Source organism: Dermacentor andersoni, chromosome 4 (genome assembly GCF_023375885.2).
Source record: "Dermacentor andersoni chromosome 4, qqDerAnde1_hic_scaffold, whole genome shotgun sequence".
In the NCBI taxonomy this organism is placed as follows: Eukaryota; Metazoa; Arthropoda; class Arachnida; order Ixodida; family Ixodidae; genus Dermacentor; species Dermacentor andersoni.
In genome coordinates, this window is record NC_092817.1 from 30934769 (window position 1) to 30956506 (window position 21738).

General features: G+C 46.3%; 1 protein-coding gene across 4 annotated transcripts in view; it reads left to right on the top strand.

Moving 5' to 3' along the window:
• Positions 1-21738, top strand: part of LOC126536862 (myosin light chain kinase, smooth muscle-like) — a 163626-nt gene that overhangs the window by 120186 nt on the left and 21702 nt on the right. For all 4 annotated transcript variants that reach the window (XR_007600718.3, XM_055073567.1, XM_050183884.3 and 1 more), the window contains exons 2-4: positions 12538-12584; positions 14875-14965; positions 17490-17696. Coding sequence is in view for 3 of the 4 variants with exons in the window: in XM_055073567.1 (XP_054929542.1) it covers positions 12551-12584; positions 14875-14965; positions 17490-17696 (332 nt within the window). In the remaining variant the exon portion in view is untranslated. The remainder of the gene's footprint in view (positions 1-12537; positions 12585-14874; positions 14966-17489; positions 17697-21738) is intronic.

Consider the following 21738-nt stretch of genomic DNA (forward strand, 5'->3'; position numbering starts at 1 on the left):
ATTCAAGTGTTCGCTTCTTTTCGACTTTTTCGCAAGATTGTAAAGGTCGGTGTACTTCTTGCAACCCGAAGCAATATGATCACTTTGTTGACTATTAGATTGTTTGGTTTACTGAGCTTGTCGGCCGTAGTTTCATTTACTCTGTCCGTTAGACCAGAACGAAGTTTCACAAAGTGCTAAATCTATAAGTCGGGTTTTCCTTACGCACTTTGAAACCGACCACGTCGCAAACAACAACGTCATATCATCAATAACTTCACTTTCACCGCCACTGATATCGGTACCAAGAAGCTTTATATGGCTGTTCATGTAAATGAAGATGTCATTCTCCAAACAGAGCACCTATAGCGAGCGCGTAAACATATCACACATAAGTATTCGTTTACACAATTAACCACTTAAATACAACGCTCGAACATGTCGCGTTGATGGGCCGTTGCGAAACAAAGCAGTCATTGACGTTGAAGCGATTTACGAACTTATCGATTATATGTATGGCGCTAAATTATCAGGAAAAAAGAGTCCTAAGATACATAAGGACGACACTGGCGAAAGAACACTTGCTGCAATAGCCGAATCTTTTTAAGTGATACCCACAATCAAATCAACAATGCTATTAAATTGCAAAGTGCTTTATTTAATTCTAGTACAAGATAATTCTACGGCATCACTGCGAAAATATCGACAAGGCATGGTGCAACACCACACTTTGTGGCTTCTTAACAGACAATACGAGAATGTTTTCCAGGCGTTCGTGTGACACTGCAGTTGCCTTCACGAAAGCTTATGCAGCATTAATTGGAATGGCTGACAGTCCTGCATGTGATACCGGCGGATGCGAGGAGAACAATGGCCACTTATTGTGCCACTGCCATCAGCTTGAAGCACAGCAACAATTTATGTCCAACGCATTTAGAAAACTAGATGATCGTTCTCTGAATGAACAGAGAATGTTAGAACGCCGTCCCCATCGATCATTAGCTCAGAAGGCAGTGAAGGTACTTGTGTGCTTTCTGAGAATGTCTGGTATGTACAAGCGCCTTTGACTGTACTACAGTCCGCGCACGTCTCTATAGCTCCCCCCCCCCATCTACTCTCTCTTCTTTCTCTTCCCTTTCTCCCTTCCCCAGCGTAGGGTAGCCAAACGGACTCTTGACTGGTTAACATCCCTGCCTTACTTATATACGCCCCCCTCTCTCTTTTTCTCTCTCGTGTGACACCTCAGTACTGCGCACTGAGTGCAAGCAAAGCCGAGATACGTTTAGAAGAGAGGCTCCTTTCCAGCGCATACATATGTCGTGTTTCTTTTGAAGTAATGTGAATGGGGCACGTGGGCGCGACTCCAGAGAAGAGGGGAAGCCTCAGTGACCTTAGCCTACATACCGGTCACGAGTGTTCGTGCCAACACAGACACGAACATAAAGTTAGAAAAAAAAAGCACATCTTTGGAATGTCTCGTGTCGTATCTTGTCGGCGCACCCAGTGCATGCTGCCTATTTATTTGCTCTGTTGACGCAGACATCGGGGCCCGCTATAACGCCGCGAAACTTTGAGCGCCTTTCCGGCAAAGATTGCTGCGCCGTCAAAAAAGGCTTCTTTTGCAATATTTGCATTTATCGTAGGCAAATAATTAAATATTATTAAACTAAGTAAATAGGTGAAAAGAAGGCACCGAATTGCCTATACGTATACCATAGACGAAGATTGATATCGAAAGTGGGATAGAAAACGTTTGCTCTGCCGTGACGACTTCGCGCGCTTTGTAATTGGGTCGAACACGTGGTTGCTGTTATTTGTTTCCTACATTAAGAATATTTGTGTATTGCTTCCTAAGATTCAAGCAAGCGAATGAAATTTAATGGCGCGAAAGATTGGCAACGGGGAAGTGAGCCGTATGGTCGATGGCCGGCTATTTTATCTGAAGATAACATTGCTTGTTGACGCAAGACCGCACGTTGCCTCCGGCATCGCGACATTCATGACGGGATAAGGGAAACAGAAAAGACCTGCTGCATTGTCGCCTCCGCGACCCACGTGTGCTGTACGGAAAAGATATGAGCGCGCAACAGCATTGAGAAAAGCAGTCCCCTTACTTGAGACACCTTCTCTTACTGGAACTCTTACCAGCTTTGTTACTATTGGAGCAGTGCTTAACTAGGCACACTCGCTTCTATAGAAAAAGGCTCGGAAATTATACGCATACATAGTGGACAGGCAAGATGAGCGCCGCTACCAAATGCGTGGCCTGCAGGCTCCGGCCGCTAAAAGCGCCACGCAGCTCCTTGTCGTAGTGGAGCCGCTTATCGCTGCTCTTTGAATACTGTCAAGACCTTTCTTGGCACTTGTGCTGCTCACGCAGGAGAAGCCCACACGCAAGGTTCTTCGTTGCACGTTTTTTATGCAGTTTCGATTGGATTAGTGGCGCCAGCCAAGCTCAGGAAAGGGGATCATATTTCCGAATGACTTTTTTGGACTTGGTTGCGTAACGATCAGAATTCTGAACTTGCCTTCATCGTTGTGCACCGCTCTTTTACGACATCATCATCGCTCATCCAGCCTTTACGTCCTCGTTCCCTCTTCCCCTGTGCAATGTAGCAGGTCAGAGCACGCTAGCTCAGGCCGACTTCTCTGCCTTCAAATAACTTATCTCTGTTAGACCTTCAAAAGTCGCCTATATATTACAGGCAATGCGAACAACCTTCAAGTATTGGGCTCAACATAGGTGACATTTGAAGGCCTAGTAAACAGTGTGTAGTAATGCTTGCCTTGTCTGTCTTTCTCTGTGGATGTCTGTTTATTCGTGCCTCTCTTCTGATAGCTCTGTTTCACTAACAAGTCCAACAATTACTACTCCTTCACTCTTGTTTTTGCGCGCCAACAATACCATGAGCACTTCCAAAATACAAGCTAATCAAACGGTTTCACTTCTTATAACTAAGACAAGGAGCTTAGTCTTACAAGGATTACGTACGCAGGAAATATTGATAAAGGGAAAATCAGACATCCACCCGTATATTGGAAATATTGCTAGAAAAGTCATTCCTTGTGAAGAAGAGAAAATGAAATCTGATGGCATATACAGTATATTGTTGTATCTATGCGTGCAAAAGATGATGACTGGTAGACATGCCGGTGACTGTGGAAGATGGTGACTGTGGGCAAGCATTTAGAGTTCAGCTTTCTAACAAAACGTTCACGTTGGTTCCAGTAATGAAGTCAATCGTCTGATAATAGCTCGTCTGGTTCAGAAGAATTACATTAGGGCTACAAAAAACTGGCGGATTCAGTTTGTTGTAGCCCTAATCCTACGGATCCTACGGATCCGCCGGAGCCCCATAGGCGGCTAAATACAAAGCTGCGAAGACAGCGTCCATATTAAGTATCGTTCCAATGCCGACGACACAAAAGACAGCTTCGCGAAGACAGAATCGTAGTTAAGAACGATGAAGATTACTTTGGTTGTCCAAACAAAGTGGCGGCTGATAATCCTGCCTGGAAGCTCGGCGGAAACTTCGGCTGCGCACAAGGAAGGGCATTTATGCTCTGTCTGCACTTACAGTGAGCCTCGTTGTGGCTTTGTCTAGGTTAGAGCACGCAAGAGTTAAAATGTAACAATACTTGGTTCTTTACAAATTTTTTGTCGACGCGATGTGACGTCAAGTCGCAAAGACGCGTTCCGAATGCATTCCAATAATTGAGCTCGAAGCCGTCGTCGTATCCTTCAAACTATATATCTATATTGCTGGCTAGAATTGGACCACACCCATTGTTGTTATAGCCGTTGTGGTATCGCCAGCAGTCACTGTTCTAGATGACTTCCAAGGCTTACCTATTAGTGCACCCCGCATAATATGTATTGCTCTGCAGGTTACCAACCAATAGCTGTCTTCAAACGAGGTTCCTGTTAAAATCGCTTCACATTATCTTACATTGAAGAGTAGGGCATCGCGAAAGCGAGCTGTGTCCGGTGGTCGAGCGGGCGACCCACTCTCTGAACATTAGTGTATATTGATGTGGTTGTTGCTTATTTTTCCTTGCACCAAATACCCCCTGCAGCAAACGCCCTCTAAATGATCGGACATTGTTTGATACTCGCAAAGGAGAGCTTAGTCAACTTCCGGAGCTCAGATTGGCGCCAAACAAAAGGCACACCACTTTGAAGAAGGAACCTTTTCAGCAGAACAGGACTGACGGGCAAAACGGCGAGGCCCTCCTAGAGCGTCAAAGGAATGACGTGTTCTTGCGGAACACAGTCTATTGTCCGTATCTCCACATTTCGTGTAAATGCGTGTGAAACGGCGAGTTCTTAGATGAAATGCCCTTGTTTATTTTGCTACCATGAACAATCTTTGACTTCGGTGGGTTGATTGTTCTGATCTTGATATATTCTGGGAGATCGTTAAAAAGGAAATACAGGGCTTTTCGAAGACGCTTCTATGGAAGCACATATAAGATTTTTATTTTTTTCTGAGCTTCGGGCGTTTGCGCAGCCCGAAACAAATAATTTGGCTCAAAATTGTCATGTATATTTTGCGACTTCGCCAAACGTACTCCTATTTTTTTGCCGCGTGAAGAAAGAGCTTCGTTAACCGGTGAGCCAAAAACGTGCGGCCACTGTGATTTATAAGAAACCTGAGCACTTTGTTTTCCATGAACGGCGTAATTGACAGACACGCTTGTACGTGTGATGTCCTGCGTATCATTTACGAGTCATGATGTGCCATTTAGGATTCATTCAATGCAAAAATGAGGGGTTTGAAATGGCACTTCGTTAGGGTTATCCATTATGCACATGGCAGTAACATTACTGTAGTGCTAACTATAAGGGTCGTAAGGCTTCTAACTCCTCGGGGAAGCGCACATCAACCCTGTCCGGTGTTTGCAAGCGTGCCAAGTATCGTCACGCCCATTACAGAGCTGCAGTTTTGCTACCCGCGCTGTATTACGCGGCGCTGTGCATATCTGTTGGCTTGTGTCCCTGACAACCTTTTCTGCGTTTGCTTCTAGCAAGCGCGCAGGTAGCAGCGAAACGTGTCAAAACCGTTTCAGCAAGTAGACTATTCTTGTGAGTTAGTTGGTCGTTGATTGTAGAAGACACGGTGTGGCAAAAAATAAATAACAGCAAAGAAAAAAATAATTTTAATGAGGACGCGAACGAAAACTGACAGGAGGCACGGACCGCCTTTAAGTGACATTACAACATCTCTTTCTGTCCGCTTGTGCTTCTTTCTTTCTTCTTTTTTGCGGGAAGTATGTTAAGGGGAATTTCGCCACCGTTCTCGTGCAGCGGTGGAGGCCGGCTCCAAGAGACGTGCTCGGTATCGAATGTCAACACACTGCGAGAATTGCAAATTTTAATGCTACAGAATTAGAGACACACTTCACCCACTGGCCTAAAGACGTGGGCAGATCGAGAAGACAGTGTAGTCGGAAAAATGTGGGCCGGTTGTGAAGACATTGCCTTTGAACACAGCGTCTTAAATCGATATCTGCCGCGAGGTAAAAAAATGCCAGGAAATGGCACGTCGCGCACGTGCCAGTCGATTTAAAGAGCCACTTTGACGCGCGAGAAGTTTGCGTACGATCATGGCCCGATGATTAGAGTGGCTGTGTCGGAAGACAGAGGTTTGTTCCCATTATCGGTCACGCATTTCCTTATAGCGTTATAAATGGACTTCATCTATTCTGGGGGCATCTAACAGAAAATTCGAGGTGTGTTGAAGCGCTCGGAGAGCGCTTCACAATGTGCGCGAACTCGCATGTTTCCTAGCGATACGCGGTTATAGAAACATCCCTTTGATAAATGAAATCGTGCAAGCTCACCTGTGTTGTTACGTCACAATCGTCACACTGTACAGAGTTAGCGGTGGTAAGTGCTGACTAGTTTCTTGCTTTTTATCGTAATTATGAATGGTTGCAATAGACAGCAACTAATTTGCGCGGTGTTTTCAGGCAGCAGTCCGCCTTATTCGTTACGCAGGTCGTGTTTTATCGCCGGGTCTACGTCGTTTGTACGCCAGCGGCGGGGAAGGCTACTGGCGTTCTGCCGCAGCGCAGGCTTGCGTGGGCGCCGTTACTATGAGCAGCCAGCAAATAGACCCCTAGTGCTCCTGAAGTGTGCATGTGGGAACTCGTCGTTGTATACGCTGGTACAGCTTCGCTGTCTTTGATGTACCCGTTTATCAGATTGGCATGTATCTGCGAAGGATATCGAGCGTCTTCCTATCGTGGCCATGTGGTGTTTCCCGCTATATAGGCCTCATGTGGAAGTTTTGATGTCGCTTATATTCATGCTTGAAAACAGCTGCGTGCACAGGTCCTTCCTATGGAATTTATCTGGAATTTAAAGACAGGCGACTCTAAGGCGACCTTATTGTTTCATTCAATAAAAGAAACTACGTGGGCCATTTCGCGTTCTCGTTAAAGCTATAGCTGACGGTATTAAGACTGCACAGAGGTGATTATTACGTCACACTCATACATCATAATCACAATAAAATACATGAAAGTTCACGGCGTTCTTAATATGCCCGTAGTGAATACGACGCGTGCTTGATGTCAGTGAATGTCCCCTAACGTTTCGACATTTCACGTACTTCTCCGCGAACTTCTACATCCACTTCCACACCTATTAGGCGCATTAATCTGGTTAGATCAGCTATGTTCTTGCAGCATTTTGCCGGTAATCGTATACGAGCGCAGATAGTAAAACGGGCCACCTATAATATCGTAATCTGTCAGAAGCCTTGCGTTTTGATGTTGTGTATTTTAGAAGCCTGCGTCATGAACGATTTCGCGAGCCATTAGTCTTCAAATCTTAGATTTGTAATGTAAGATGTTTAGTGGAGAGGCCAGAGGCGCTCTTTAATTTGTATATGTGGATTAACGTTCGTTCTGAAGCCGCATAAGAGGGAGAGGGGGGGGGGGGCAGAATGGTATTGGAAATACATTAGCAGTTGGGAGTCGGAACGTACGCCCGTCGTTGTATACGCGACTGTTCTTTTTTTTCCATTAAGCTAGCCACAATTTATCTCAGCTCCGGCTACGTTACAAAAATGCGAACTCTAATATGAACTAATCATAACACGTCATTGCGATTTACAGTATCTGACCAGCTTCATGCACTACACTCAACAACACTAGCTTTTCCTCAAGCACCTTCTTTGACTTGACTCAATATATATCGTCAATATTTGTGACAAGCTGGAACTACATGCAGCGCTGTAAGATAACTTCTTGATCGACACATGCCCTCGGACAACCTTTTTAGCCAACATAATGAGTATAATATACGATGAGCTACCATACAGGTTTATGCACCCACAGTCACACCGAAGAATGTTATAATGTGTTTTTACGGCATGCTGCTCTCCTAACTGCGGCAGTGTTATTGAGGACGCTCACATTCTGCCACCTTGTGGAATTCCACAAAGTGGGCACTTCTAGCTAATGACAGAGGGCGCAATCACTCCGTTGATCCAGTCAAAGCTGTGAAGATGGCCAATTCGACAACACGCCAGAATTGCACATCGTCCAGAATAAAACCCTCTGAGTTTCGTTACCCGGCGGAGAAAGTGGCTCCGGTGGTTGCAAAAGGCAGGATGTCCGCATCTCCTTGCCGCCAGCCGGTAGCGAGACTCGTGTTTCAAGCCGTCCAAAACAATGCAGAGTTCACCCGCAAGCTGTAGCTTTTTACGAGCTTGCACAATGCAGGCCGATTCCATGGGAAGGAGGAGGTGCAGTCAGACGGAGGTGAAGCGAAAGCGAAGAGTGGGGGAAAACTTGAGAGTAATAACAAAAGAAGAACGAAACAGAAAGGGAGCTCATCAACAACCCGTGGCTTGGGAACGCGTCCAAGACCTGCGGCTCCTCATCTATCAGCAGTGTTTTGCAGCGCGAGCGCACACTTTGTCCCCTTATTTTCTACCGACTCCAGAAAACAACAGGTCCGCTGTCGCGCCTTGCCCCCTTCCCCTTTCCCTCTACTTTCCCTTTCCTCTCCCGGAAAGTCGCAGGAACGCGGTTCCAAGTCCGTGTTTCCGGGGGGACGGATGCCCAAAACTCTCCGCGGTGCTAGCGTTCGCGTAACTGACTGGCGGTGCGCCTGCAGGTTCTCACAGCTAACGCCATCATCTTATCAAGAACAACTCATTCGCAATGCGCACGACATCGTCATCGTCATCTGCAATATTGCCCGCTGTGGCCTCCGAAATACATGCACAGACGCTGCCATTATCAAGATTTTGCAGGACGCGCAACACCACTTATAAATTATCATGCGCGAATGTCTCATGGTAGCTCAGCGGTTATCGCTCTCGACTCTCGAGGGAGTTTTGCCGCAAGGGCACGAATTATACGGGTATCCCACGGCGCTCTTTCGATCTTGATCGAGCCCGATTGGGATCAAAGTTCTCGCTCACGATTGGCTTCTTGCCTCAGGAATAATGTGGGGCGCAAGGTTAAAAACCAACAGAAGGAACAAGAGGAGACAGAAAGCGCCAAACTGGCAGCAATATTAATTTCATTCCATAAAGCACCAATATATAGGGCGTCGCAGCTAATGTTAGCCAAGCTGTTCAACTAAAAAAATATATTAAGAAACACGGTGCGAGATATAATTCTGACGTAATATTTCTGCGGAAGCCTACAAGGTGGAGAGAAGTAATTAATAAAGGAAAAATCAGACATCCACCCAAACTGTTACCTTTGCTTCGAGTTGTTGACAAAATCGACTTCGCCCTGCCATCTGCTAGCCGCCTGGTTAGCTCAGATGGCATTCGCTTTTTACCACCTGAACTCGATTTTGAACCGATGAATGTTATCTTTTTACTTGGGCTGCACGCAGTCTGGCGTAGTCTGTTGGCATATAGACATTGTGATGTTAAAGGCCGATCTGTGTATGAATATTTTGTGGAAATGGTTGGGAACGTACGAGACGTGTACAAGACGAATGACTGTAATGAAGCTGTGGTGCCAATGCTTGATACCTTGACACATATAAAACGAGTGTGATCTATGATCACAAACTCTTTTGAGGCATGTAGTCAAGCTGGAAATAAAGAAAAAAGAAGCCTGGTTAGCTCAGATAGTAGAGTGGCTGCCCCGGAAAGGCGGTGGTCGCGGGTTCGAGTCCCGGACCAGGACGATTTTTTCTTCAACTGCGAGGCTTTTCTTTCGAGGAAACCGTATGGGTTTCCTGTGTAGCATCTGCTACGAACGGGTGGATCTCTGATTTTCCCTTTATTAAGATATAATTGTAAAACGTACGGTGTTCACTGGTCAGAACACTGACGACCGAACGCCGCAGGTTTTAAGTTGTATCTTTCACCGTGTTTCTTTAAATCCTTTTTTTCTGAACAGCTTGCCTAAGTTTAGCTGGGGCGCAAGGTGTAGCCAAAGAACATACATCCGCAAAACTATTACACTCACCGCACACGCAGGAATGCTGTCAAGATAGCCTTCACTCGCAAGGCAAGCTATGACAAGCCAGAGAAACTATCAACAAACGCAATGTAAAAATTGAAATTTACTTTTGTGAAGCCAAACCGACGGAACGCTAATACTGAAATCACCATTTTTCTTTGTCTGAAAGTATTCTAGCAATTTACGAGCCAACGAATAATCCCGGCTCTTTCCTAGCAGCCGCGTGTTATGAAATTGCGGCACGTAGCCACAGGAGGCACAGTGCAAGGGTAGCTGTAACTCTGTTTCATTCCTAATCGATAAACTTTGTTCCCTTGAGTCGCCATTAGTGCATCGTTCTGTTTTGCCGATATACACTCTGCTACAGCTCACAGGTTATCTCATACATTATGCCCACGGCGCAAGGCAGAAAACTCCTGCCTCTTCTCGCACACATGCCTAGTGCTTCGGGAGGAAATGGTGGCTTCTTTGCGCAAGCTGTGGAAGAGAGCCAGTCGCTGTTGAGCAATTCGATCCCGATCGGGCTAGATCGCGATCGAAGAGGTACCGTGGGACACCCCCGTTAGACACCCAGTAGAGCGGAGCACAATGGCCAGTTTTTCTTCCTTATATGGCGAGGTGGCCTAATGAGGACGGGGCGATGACAACAGCGGAACGGAAATAATGGACGGACAGACATAGCAAGCCTTGTTTCGCGACTTTAACTGTGGTCTCATTAATTTTTTTTTTATATTTCTGCAAACCCTATATAGACATGTAGATACAAAGAACAGGGCCAATGGTTAGCAGCGCAACTACAAGATACTGTAAGGATATTGAAGTTCAATGTTTAGTGTCTTCTCTCCGTTGTGCTTTCATTTGTTTCTTTTTCTTTTTTCTTTTTTTTTTTGCAGCGGAGGTGTTAGGGGGAATTCCACACCCGTTTTCACTTGACAGTAAAGGCCGGCGCACACGGGCGCGCTCGGTGTCAAATGTAAAAAAAAAAAAAAAAAAATAGTCCAAGTACAAAACTTTATGCGAAAGCATTATAGGTAGACTACTGCCCATGTTGGAGGTATCGTCGTCAGGCCTAAAGGTCAATCCCGAGGACATTGGAGCCTGAAAAATGTGGGCCGATCCAATCTATTGCAGTCTATTGCAGTCTATTGCAGTCTATTGCAGTCTATTGCAGTCTATTGCAGTCTATTGCAGTCTATCCAGTTTATCCAGTCTATCCAGTATATACTGTCTATCCCGTCTATTGCAGTGTGTTGCAGTCTATCGGGTCTGTTCAGTCTATCCAGTCTGTCCAGTCTATTGCAGTCTATCCGGTCTGTTCACTCTATCCGGTATATCCAGTCGATTGCAGTCTGATGCAGCGTCTCAAACCACTAGCTGTCACTAGGGAAGAATGCCAGAAACTGGCGCGTGGCCTATGCGCCAGGCGTTTCAAAGGACGGCTTTGACACGACGGAAGCATCCGTGCGATCGTGGAGCAATGGTGAGAGCATTGGGCTGCTCTGCTAGCGCTGGAAGACAGTGGTTCGATCTCGCCATCGCTCACGCATTTCGTTATCGCATTATAGGCGGATCTCACCTATTTTGGAGGAATCTAACTGAAAATTCGAGATGTATTGAAGCGTGCACCGTAAAATAATTTACACCCTTAGATGTGAATAAGGGTGTAAATCAGTTTCTAACTCACACCCTTACAACCAAAAACAGTATAGATACAACGAACAGTGCAAAGTGCTAGCAGCGGAACGATAATGCTCTGCAACGATTTATGCATTATCCTTTCACAGAGGGAATTAGAGCCTGCAGAAGTTGTCGATCATGAAGACCGCTTGAAATTTTGAGAAAGCTCTCCTGCCCCGACTTGTCACCTGTTCTATACAGTTTGAGTACAAATATTGCGAGAAATGCTTTTAACAGCTTGCCGAGTAAAATTTACTAGAGGCTCGCGGCTCGTTACTCACCCAAGAGGCAGTCGAAACATCACGCCCAGTCGTCCTGGCTCATAATCGCCTATAAGGAAATATCGCGAAAGCTCTCCACTGGCGGATCCAGACGGCGTTCAGGTGGCCTGTTTGAGTGATCTGGAAGTACCGGGATCGAGGCGTTAAAGAAAAGAAATGCACGAAAGATAGATAAATATTATTCATTGTTGATAAGATAAAATGCAAAGGGTGCAAATTTTTCTTAGTGTATTTCACACGTCGCTTCCTACGTACATTTCATGCTAATGTTTCCGTGGGCTCAAGCGACGTTGAGTTATTGACGCTTTAATACTGTTCTCGGCAGATAAAAAAGACAGATATGTTAGTAACTAGAATTCTTCGACATTGATAGCATTTCTTGTCAGACTGTTCTCCACTTTGTCTATATTTACGGTATTGTACCGAGAAAAAGCGCGTGATCAAAATCTTAAACCCACCATTCTTAAGCGTTTTCTAAGGGTCTCAATATATTAACATTAAACTGAGCTTTCCACTTCATCGGGGTGATTTTGCAGGCAGGCTGCATCTTAGCAGCATTTCAGCGGCCCAGCAGGACCCGTTGATTAGCTGTGACGATGCTGACGTTAGCATCGTAGCAAGGAGAACTATGATGTTATACGTGAAATATATAAGTGAAATGGGAAAACAAATTGAGGCAATGAACTCAATCGGTGCGCATTGAATGCCCGTTGCAGGGCCATGTTGCAGTCCATTCCACCGTCATCGCAACGAATGGAGGAATACGGGGGCAACTGTGGGCGTGAAATTCGGACATGGATGTTGTGTATTCTTGTTGGTCTTATGTCTCCTCCTGGACACTTGATTCTTGACTAGTTACCGTGATGGGCACGTGCCACAGTTGAGAACCATGATTAACACAATCATTATCATCATTGTTATCATCCTAATCATTGCCATAAGCAACAATCTACCCGGGAATTTGGAGCCTGTATGGTTGCTCCGTGTAGTGAAACACGAGGCTAAAAACTCGAGAGATCACGCGTGAGGGTAAAAAATCATGGGAAGTTCTGCAGCCTCGAGTTGCCTGCATGAAGCCTACGTCTGAGATTTACATATTGCTTCTGTCTTATGACACCTTCGAGACGACACTGATATCGTTTTACTTTCGTTCCAGTGTCAAGCCTACTATGATATATGTCGATGAGACAGATCCAGATGAAGGTAAGTGGACGTCAATTAATGGAGCCATTTAGCACGTCAATCGACCGAGTCCGTGCGCCGCTATCACTGCATAATTAGAGTTTAGACATGGCGTGATGTTCGATTTGGATGAGCCTAATATACAATCACCTGTGCATTACTGGTTAAGTATTTAGAGTGGAAATTGTGGAAGCGCAACAAAATATAGACACAATGCGCAGAGCCTAGGGATGTACAAGAAAGTTCTGTGTACGTCTTCTCTGAGCAGCGTTTCCATGGTGAAATCTAAATGATTTATCCAACTGATGATATCGCGCAGAGTTAACACAATCTTTAATAGGTGTGTAAATATTAGCTGTACTGTTGAATCGTATTTTAGAGCTCGATACAGCAGCTTGAAAGACGCACTAAAAACGATCACTTGGGCCCTCTTCATCTGCTTTTCGAGACAAACTGGTACAGAAGGAAACCACATTTTATTTGTATTTACAACCAGTCCATCTTTCCTTATTGCTAGTAATTGTTTTAGTATCGTTGTGGGGACTTCCGGTACTATTGACGAAGACGAGTTCACTGTCAACTGGTAATATTTAGCGAAAATTGGATGAAGTTATAACAGAGACTCTTAGTGAACCTTCAGCTATCTATGATTGCGTAACTGGAGTTTAATTGTTAGTAATGCGTGGTCACCGGTAGAAAATCAAACGGCGGGTATACCGTGGTGTCTAACCAGTGCACGTGGATACGATGGGTCACTAACGCAGTTGGATAACATCTGGTGCCGTGAGTGGTAAGTTGTAACTACGCTCTTGAATATGAATTTGCAACTCGCTGTTCTCTTTTATTTATTTTTTTTTGGGGGGGGGGAGGGGGCATCATGCTGTTATGCCATAAGGCGCCGGGACACGTGTCAAGCTGTTTTGACAGTTTGTTGTTTCGACTTCTCATTTAAAGAAATGAATTAGAACTTGAAATTTGAGGTTCTGAGCTCGTACGTATTTGCAATACATGTTTTGCTGGTGCGTTTGTAATCTGTTTTGCTCTATAGTACTCAGTTTTCATGATCCGGATGCTTAGGCAACACGCAAGATGAAGTGTTTCAATGGTTGTTGTTGCAGAAATGAATAGAAAAGAATGGCTGTCTGCATAAATTCACTGTGTTATTTCGAAACGCTGAATGATGTTTGACAAACGCCTTAATGGTCCCTGATTTTATATATAGAAAGAAATCTCTGGAGAACATTAAATGTGCCTGAATTTTAGCTGGTAATGACTAACATCTCTCGCCAGGTAAGAAGATAACCGGACTGTAGGTTTCTCGTACTTTTCGTTTTACTAAGTATCGATGCTATGAAATTAAATGAATGTAACCATGCATAATTCAGGTACTACGTTCTTCTGCGATAGATAGGGAAGCAATTTGTCAGCTGAATGTCGGTGTAATGTTATTAATATCACTTTATTAAATCTTTTCTATATATTCAACATTTAGCTCCGAGCCAGCTCGTATTTTATTTACAAATGCTAGAAATTGGTTTTCGTGTGTAACAGTGTAAACTGATTAATTTTATGAAATGAGTTAAATATCACGCTGACTCAGCTTCAGTTCTTGTTTTTGCACTGAATGCTTGCTATTAAATTAATAAAAATAATGACAATTGTCTATCAAATCTTTCTTTCTCTTCGTGCGAAGGATTTAACATGGTAAGCTGTTGCTTCAGTTTGCATGATCTGCTTTCTTTTAATTCACTTGCCGAATAAATGAATGAAATATATTCGCAATGCATGTTGTATCATAGTCACAGTTAGTACCTTTACATATGCAGTAAAAGGTCTTTTAGTTTAAGCGGGATTTGCGGAAGGTTAATATATGGTTTGTTCTGCAATGTATTTGCATATAGACCGTGCATATAGACCTTGAGTTTCTGTTTAGACGAACATGAAGGAAGTGTAAAGAAATAATTCAATACAACATAATAATCAAAACTATCACAACGCTTCGTTTTACTTCGTACCGCTGACTTAACTGCGTCGCTGATCGTCAGCTGTCGTCAAAGATTTTGCATGTTATGGGAATGGTCTTGGCGAACGTGTTCGCTTTGTAATGCCATTATTCTAAAAAAAAAGACAAGCGGTTGTGTTACATGTAAGCGAATGCTTATAGGTGTCTAAGTCTCCGTTAAGCTTCTGCCGCATTTTGCTGCACTGCTCAACTCAAGTATACGCATAGAGGGAACAAAGTAGGCTTGGTAGTCATCTACGTGCTTATTCTGAGGACATAGAAATGTTGCTCCTATCATTTCATTTACAGAGCCCGAGCCTCCCTTCGAGCCTAGGCAAATAAAGTTAAAGAAGAACCAGGATGTCAATACTGAATACAAGCTCAGGGATGAGTTGGGAAGGTAAGTGAATGCGAACCATGTCGAAAATTTGCCACGCTGCATGTTCTCTTGTGGTGACCTCTTTTGCGTCACGGTCGAGAATTTTCCTGAAGCTTCAGGAAACTCTCCAGACAAAATAGACAAACCATTGCAGGGTGGATTGGAATGTACTCTTCAAAACCTGCCCCCTCGGGAACGGCAGGCAACCAAAAATCTCGATTGACCCGTCCTTCGTGGTCGCTTAGTTTCTTTCTAGGCTGCTTCATTTTTTAGAAGTTACGCTCTGCAAGCTCCAAAACTCCGTGACATTGCAGTGGACAAGTTAACTGCGAATGGAAGAATTCAGAACCAATTATCAGACTTAGAAGGTGGTTGTGATTGAGGCAGAGCAAGTAATAGCACAGGTGACTGCAAGTTGCGACGTGCGATTATCACTGCTTGTGAAGTGACAACCACCTATGCAGGTATTTAGTAACCATCAACCAAAGTATTACTTTTTGTCTCTTCATGTTTGAAAAGCTTTACACAAATTGGTAGCTTTTTCTGTACCGCAACGTAAACACAAAAATTCTTGGTTTATGTCGTACTCGTTTTTCGCAGACTTTGTTATACAGCGCAGTATGAAAAAAAATTGAAAAGGTGGTGCTAGGAGAATCCCCGAATTATATTGTGGTTAAATATCGGTATCACTGTTCGAGTCGATTATGGGCGTTTACAGTTCTTGAAGAGGGCGAGCTGCAGCTTTCAGCTCTCCCTCGATAAGCGTGTTTTACATTCGCTAGTGGCGGGCCGATAAATTTTTGTCAAGGATAAACTTCAGCGTTATGGAAAGTCTGGGAAGTATTCAATTACCCAACCCTGCGTTTCTGATTATGCAAATAATGAAATTTTTATTTCGTAGTAATTACCTAAGCTTGGCGGAACGCCAGTGTGTCGAATGAATGAGTCGATCAAGAAAGCTGACAAAAAGGAGGAACGCGTTACAAGGCATTAAAAGTGTCACAGCCGTACCTTAATGCTCTTGTAGTATTGTAGCTTTAAACAGTCGCTGAACTTACGTCACACCGAAGCCTTGCTCACTGAAAGAGGAGGGCTGTAGTGCGTAGTTGTCCAGCCTGAGATCAGCGAGCTGTTGTTGATACCACGCTTTGGCCCCGCCCTTTCTACACTGTAAAATTATTTGCATCCTTAAAGTTGGATAAAGGTGTAGAATTATCGATGACTCACAACCTTAAAACTGAAGAGGGTGTGATTTATGGACCGCTTTACATCTTTACTCATTTTTAAGGGTGTAAACCATCTTACTGTACCATCATGAGAGGAAGGGCCCTTATAGGTTGCCGGATAAAATGACGGTGGGTGCATTCGCACTGCCGTCTGTGCGGACGCATTCTAGGCAAATGGCGTACAACGAAAGCCAATTATGAGTTGTCTACTAGCAGACATGTGAACTGTCGTCGATTTTTCAGACAGGTTGCTTACGGTGGTGAATAATATAGCGCTGCACACAGGAGGATTAAGGGCGGAATGAGGACAAAGTTGAGAGGGCGAACAGCACACTGATCAGGGAGCTCTTCACAGTTTGTCCTTAGCAGGGAAACCGCGGAAGCGCTGTCAAGATCTTGGTCGGAGTTGGGAGGAGTCAACGATCTTGAAAAGAAAAGAGACACCCAGCTGGACACATTCGTGTATTTATGTGCGATCAATCGGTAATAGGGAGTTTCCATAACGGTGATTAGGGTCAGTGCTGGCGAATTCGCTGTGCGGAGCTCATAGTGCAATGTAGAGAACAAAGCGAAGCCTTGCAGTTTGTGACAACGCGTACGCTCTTTTAGATGCGTGAACATTTCTATGGTTACCCAACGAGAAAAGTGTCCGTGCGTCACTCCTTCGCGTACGACGATCGCTTTCAAGATAGAGCCAGCCAGCTGAGGAAGACGACGACGAACGCGCCAGAAGTGGCACGATCGCGTCTCTGTGACCACGTGACGTGTGCAATTGGGCACGCTGTAGGCCCACCTTTAGTAAGCCAGAACTGGGGAGCAGCCGTGGCTACGGATCGAAACGGTATCAGCCGAACTTAACGGTTAGGTGTTGCAACCGCGCTTTTCCGTTTCACAATTCTTTCACAGTCGTTCTCGAAATTATACCAAACACACCAGCGCACGACCATTCAACACCACGTCGTTACTACGAAATGCTTACGCATCATTCAGGTAACTCACTGAGGAGATTCTATGTAAATTTTTATCTTCCTCCGGAACACTGCCTTAGACCAGACAGCCTATTTGCATGTTACTTTGCGTACTATGCGTGAGTGGGTACTTTCATGTGTCATCCTTGTCATCTGGAGTAGTATGCTAGGCTTACAGCCAGGCAGACATCTCTGTAGCATCCGTTAAATAATGACTCTCGCACGCAGTATGTGGTCGTAGTGGTCTCGAGAGCTGAGCAGTGGGGAAAATCAGGAATGTCGACGCCTAGTAGATGCGTGGCTTACCGACAATCCGTTGCCTAGATCTAAGAAGCACTCTTGGCTGCGCAGGGGCAAATTCGGCACGGTGTACCGCTGCGAGGAGAAAAAGACGGGCCGGATCCTGGCGGCCAAGTTCATCCTGACTCAGCGTGCAGAGGACCGCGCCGACGTGGAGCGCGAGGTGGAGATCATGCGCTCGCTCCAGCACCCGCGCCTGCTCCAGCTATACGATGCCTTCGACGACTCCAAGAAGCAGATGATCCTCATTCTGGAGTTGTGAGTCGTCAGTAATGGAGTCTGACTGTGGAGTTGAACTGCTTGTGGCGTTTCTTTCTTGCTCGCAGGCGTTGTCGCGTTGTTTCGTTGTCAGGTTTCTATCTGCTTTTCCTCGTAGAAGGAGAAAGAATCGATTTGAACGGGCCCATGCTGGACACAGTCGTCGTGAGGCCTAACGGGATCATGTTTTATGCGAATTCTTGCTTGTTTATTTGTTTCAGTGCCTTGGAAATGCATGCTAGGTCTGCCTTCGTCCCCAAGCCACCGATGTTGCCTACGCAATGTTTGCAACTGGCAAGAAAAGAAATCTCAATTACGATGAATTCTGACTTCCGTGCTTGAGTCAACCTGAAGGCGGCGCTACTTACCCACCTTAGCTGAATACGAACCAGTGCAGTGGACAGTCGTACCTATGGCTCTGGTGCCGCGAAAGCTGTTTAAGCTTGTAGCCCCTAAACGTACAGAAAAAGAAAGTTAAATTGCCGTGTCTCTGAAGTATTTAAAACAGCCCATCACATTGCTCAGTAACGCTGAAAGTTGAATAGATTCGAACAAAGCCAGTGCTAAAGAAATCCGCACTCAACGTTGCATTCTGTACGAGTAACTACAGCAAATTTCGAAGGGAAGCTTTATTCTCTTGGAAAGTAATTGCTATGCGAGGGAGAACGAAATGACACAAGAACTGCAGGTTGTTGTAAGCGCGGAATCAAAATTAAAGAAATAAATCAAGCGTACAAGCTAACAAAGAATCTCTTTCATTACACTTGAGGGAAAGGCAAAAACGAAACGCAGCTGAGAAACAATACCCAGTGTCATTAGATGGTTCTCTGGGCGAAGGCGAAAAATCCGTTAGCAGAACAAGCGCCGCATGTCATAAAAAATTTGCGTGAAGGAGCAAGGGGCTACACTAAAATGAGGGCAGAGTAAGTCAAGAACGCCACCAGCCCACATTTATATTTATTCAAAGCACCTTTCTTTCCCTCACGTTGAGAGCCTGGGTTCGGTACTTTTTTCTTCTTTCCGCGTGCCGATCGTTAACGAGGTTCTAAAAATACGAGAATTTCTGACATACACTGTCCGCACCCCAGCGTCGCAGTCAAGCAAGTGTTACTTCGCCAAGCTTTCCACACCGCACGCGTTGTTATGCAACAGCTGAGTCAGATGTCGAAATTTCAGGTCCGATCAACAAACCCTGCTTGGTCCTCGCCGCCAATTACTGTCGTTTGCAACGCTTCCCCAGTGGCACAAATAGCGGACGTGCGCAGAAGCCAACGGCTTCGTTGTGCTTTGAAAAGGTTGAGCAGGAGAACATCGAAAGAATCAGAGCCAGTGGTGGTCCAACGTCCCTTCCAGTTTGTACACGCTGCGCCTGGACAGATGACCGCTCGCGTACGCGGGACACGCGGGTTTGACATATCTTTGCAATGCTGTCGGCAAGAGACTTCTGGCAAGGAGCAGAACCCGAGAGCTCGTCATTCAACGGAAGACAAGAGCAGCAGAAGAACGCGCGCTTTGTGAGCGCGTAAAAAGCAGGTTTAGAGGACGAAGAGCACGAGAGTGGGAGGGAGAGAGAGAGACCATCGGCATGGGAGCTGCAGGCGTGCAGGCAGGCTCCGCGACACTACACGGCGGCCTTGCGCGTTCTCGGGGCGAGGAGACAAAGCTTCTTCCTCCCTGTCTGCCACCGCCACTGCTGCTTCTGCAGCTGTCGATGTTGTTGCCGCCTGCCGCCAGATCAGCACAGCAGCACCGCCGCCACTACCGCCACTACCGCCACCACGGGACGCTCGAAGTATAGTGTTCTAGAATACTCGAAGACCCGCGAAGCATGTGCGCTGGGCACGCGCACTCCGCGCGGTGTGTATTTAAAGCGATGCTCTAACCTTCAAGGGCCGGAGCGGATGCGAAGCGAGGCCCGCCGGCCTTTTGTTCGGCGCGACCCAGTGCCCGGGAGCGCTGCCAAGGAGGGGCTAGGAATAGCGGCCGCCGCGGCGCGGCCCCTGACAGCTACCAGGAGGGGAGCCCCGTCGCTCGCGCCGGTGACAGCAGCTCCTAGCAGAGAGGAGGAACGAGGCCTGCACGCCGGCTTCGCATGCTCGCGGTTCTGTTGACCGGCGCGCATCGGAGCCAGCTAGCCTGCTGCTTGCTGGCTTCATTCACTCGGTCCGCCTGCCGCCTGCTACGCGAACGCTGCGTGCTCGCACGACCTGTGTCTTGCCGTCCCGAAGTAGCAGAGCAGTTGCGCTTTACGCGCGTGTTCGCATTACATCCGTGGACCATAACTTGCAGCCCTTATGGGCGGCAGCAATTTTTTGCCTGGCACTGCGGGAACTGAACTGGCTAAATGAAAAACCGAAGTAGCACGGAACGTATGCCACTGGCATGCTTGCCGCCAAATTTGGCTCGTCATAGTTTCATCGGTGACTGCGCCGTCACCAAACCCGCAGTCTTTGTATGGGTCGTGCCATAGACGGTGGTTGGGGTAGAGGGTAATTGCGCTTGCTCTAAAGCGAACAAGGCAACCGCCGCCTGACAGCATCATCATTGTCACACCTACCGCCGGCACCAACGCCAACGAGCACCAACGTTGAACTCAAGAAAGAAATGTAACATTATGCCATAGAAATAGTTAAATAAATGCAGGGAGCCCTATGGCGCACACAACTAGGAGACCCTACACATTTACCGAGTGCATGAGGATGGCGAAGGCCAATCGGCTCTCAGGGAAATGTAAGCAAGAATGACACGTGTCAAAAATAGGAGAGTGACACGGGGCTTTTATGGCCGGTGTCATGTTTGCTCTGCCGCTGCGACAACGCTTTACGCGCTAACCTGGCATTCAACCCTACTATACTTAACGGGATGACCGTTGTTTATGCTTTTCTTGGCATTGCGCACTCTTGCGCCGTCGGGACGTCGACACCCCAGAGACTACGTTCTGTGCCTCACGTAGGCGTTAGTGTTAGCATTCTGCAAGAGCAGACCGACTGCCAGAACTAAACGAGAACGCGAGGGAAGCAAACGATCGGCACAGTCAGGCACTTATAGAATGTCGGACATCATCTGTCGCTCGAGGGATGGCCAGCCGCGACATGTCGCGCGCGAATGTTGAGCATGAAATGCTTTTGGCTTTGCGTTATGGGCAACCTTCAAGTGACCTTGAACCAAAAGCCAGAGCCGTTATCCGGGCATTCAAACGAGAACATCCAGGCAGCTAGTCAAAACTTAAGATGTGGTCTCTGGCCCCGAACCCTTTGTACAGGACCGCATCACATACGTTAGTTGCTGCCCAAACAAGTTACAAAAATATTGTTTCAAGTTCTTCCTAATTTTTGTTCACAATAACACTCAAGCTGTAACTTCTAGTACGCTGAAGTTTTATTTGTCATTTCCAATAGCGACATTCAAAAGCCAGATACAGGGCACCGTGCACTTCATTGCTTTGGCGCTGAGACAGAGTTGCCTGTGCTCTTTTGAACGCCAGCGGTCCGTGAGTTCCGCGGCGCGCGTTTTGCGTCGCTTCGAGAGATGGCGCCACGCTACGTGCACCTCCTTCAGGCGCTTTAAATTCTTCAAGCTGGGCAGCGTGCTCTCCCTGGCGTCTTTCGCTACCTGTCATACCGCCTTCAGCCGGTTTTCGTCTTCTAGCTGGGTAGCGTCTATATGCACCAGTACACAGTATGGCGTGGTGCGGTGTAGTGTGGTGGGGTGTGCCGTTGCAAATATGCACGACACCCATTTTAAGATTGTGGATAGTATCATCTCCAAGTTCCAGCCAATCTGCTTTGCCGGTTGCCATTTCATGCTTACATCTACTTTACATTACGGGGGAGCCAGCCATTTTTTTTTTTGAAGCCGCATTCTTTACAACACTCTCGTCGTGCATGGCCCCAGCGACCGCTGCCACCGAAGCCAACCGGGCCGTGTTTTCTTTGCTGCCGTTCCGTGTGACAAGCGGTGGTTGAGAGGTTTGAAACAGAGCGCAGCTGCGCATGCTATAATTTGCACCGGAGAGAGGATCGGGGCAAAGCAGTGCGCATGC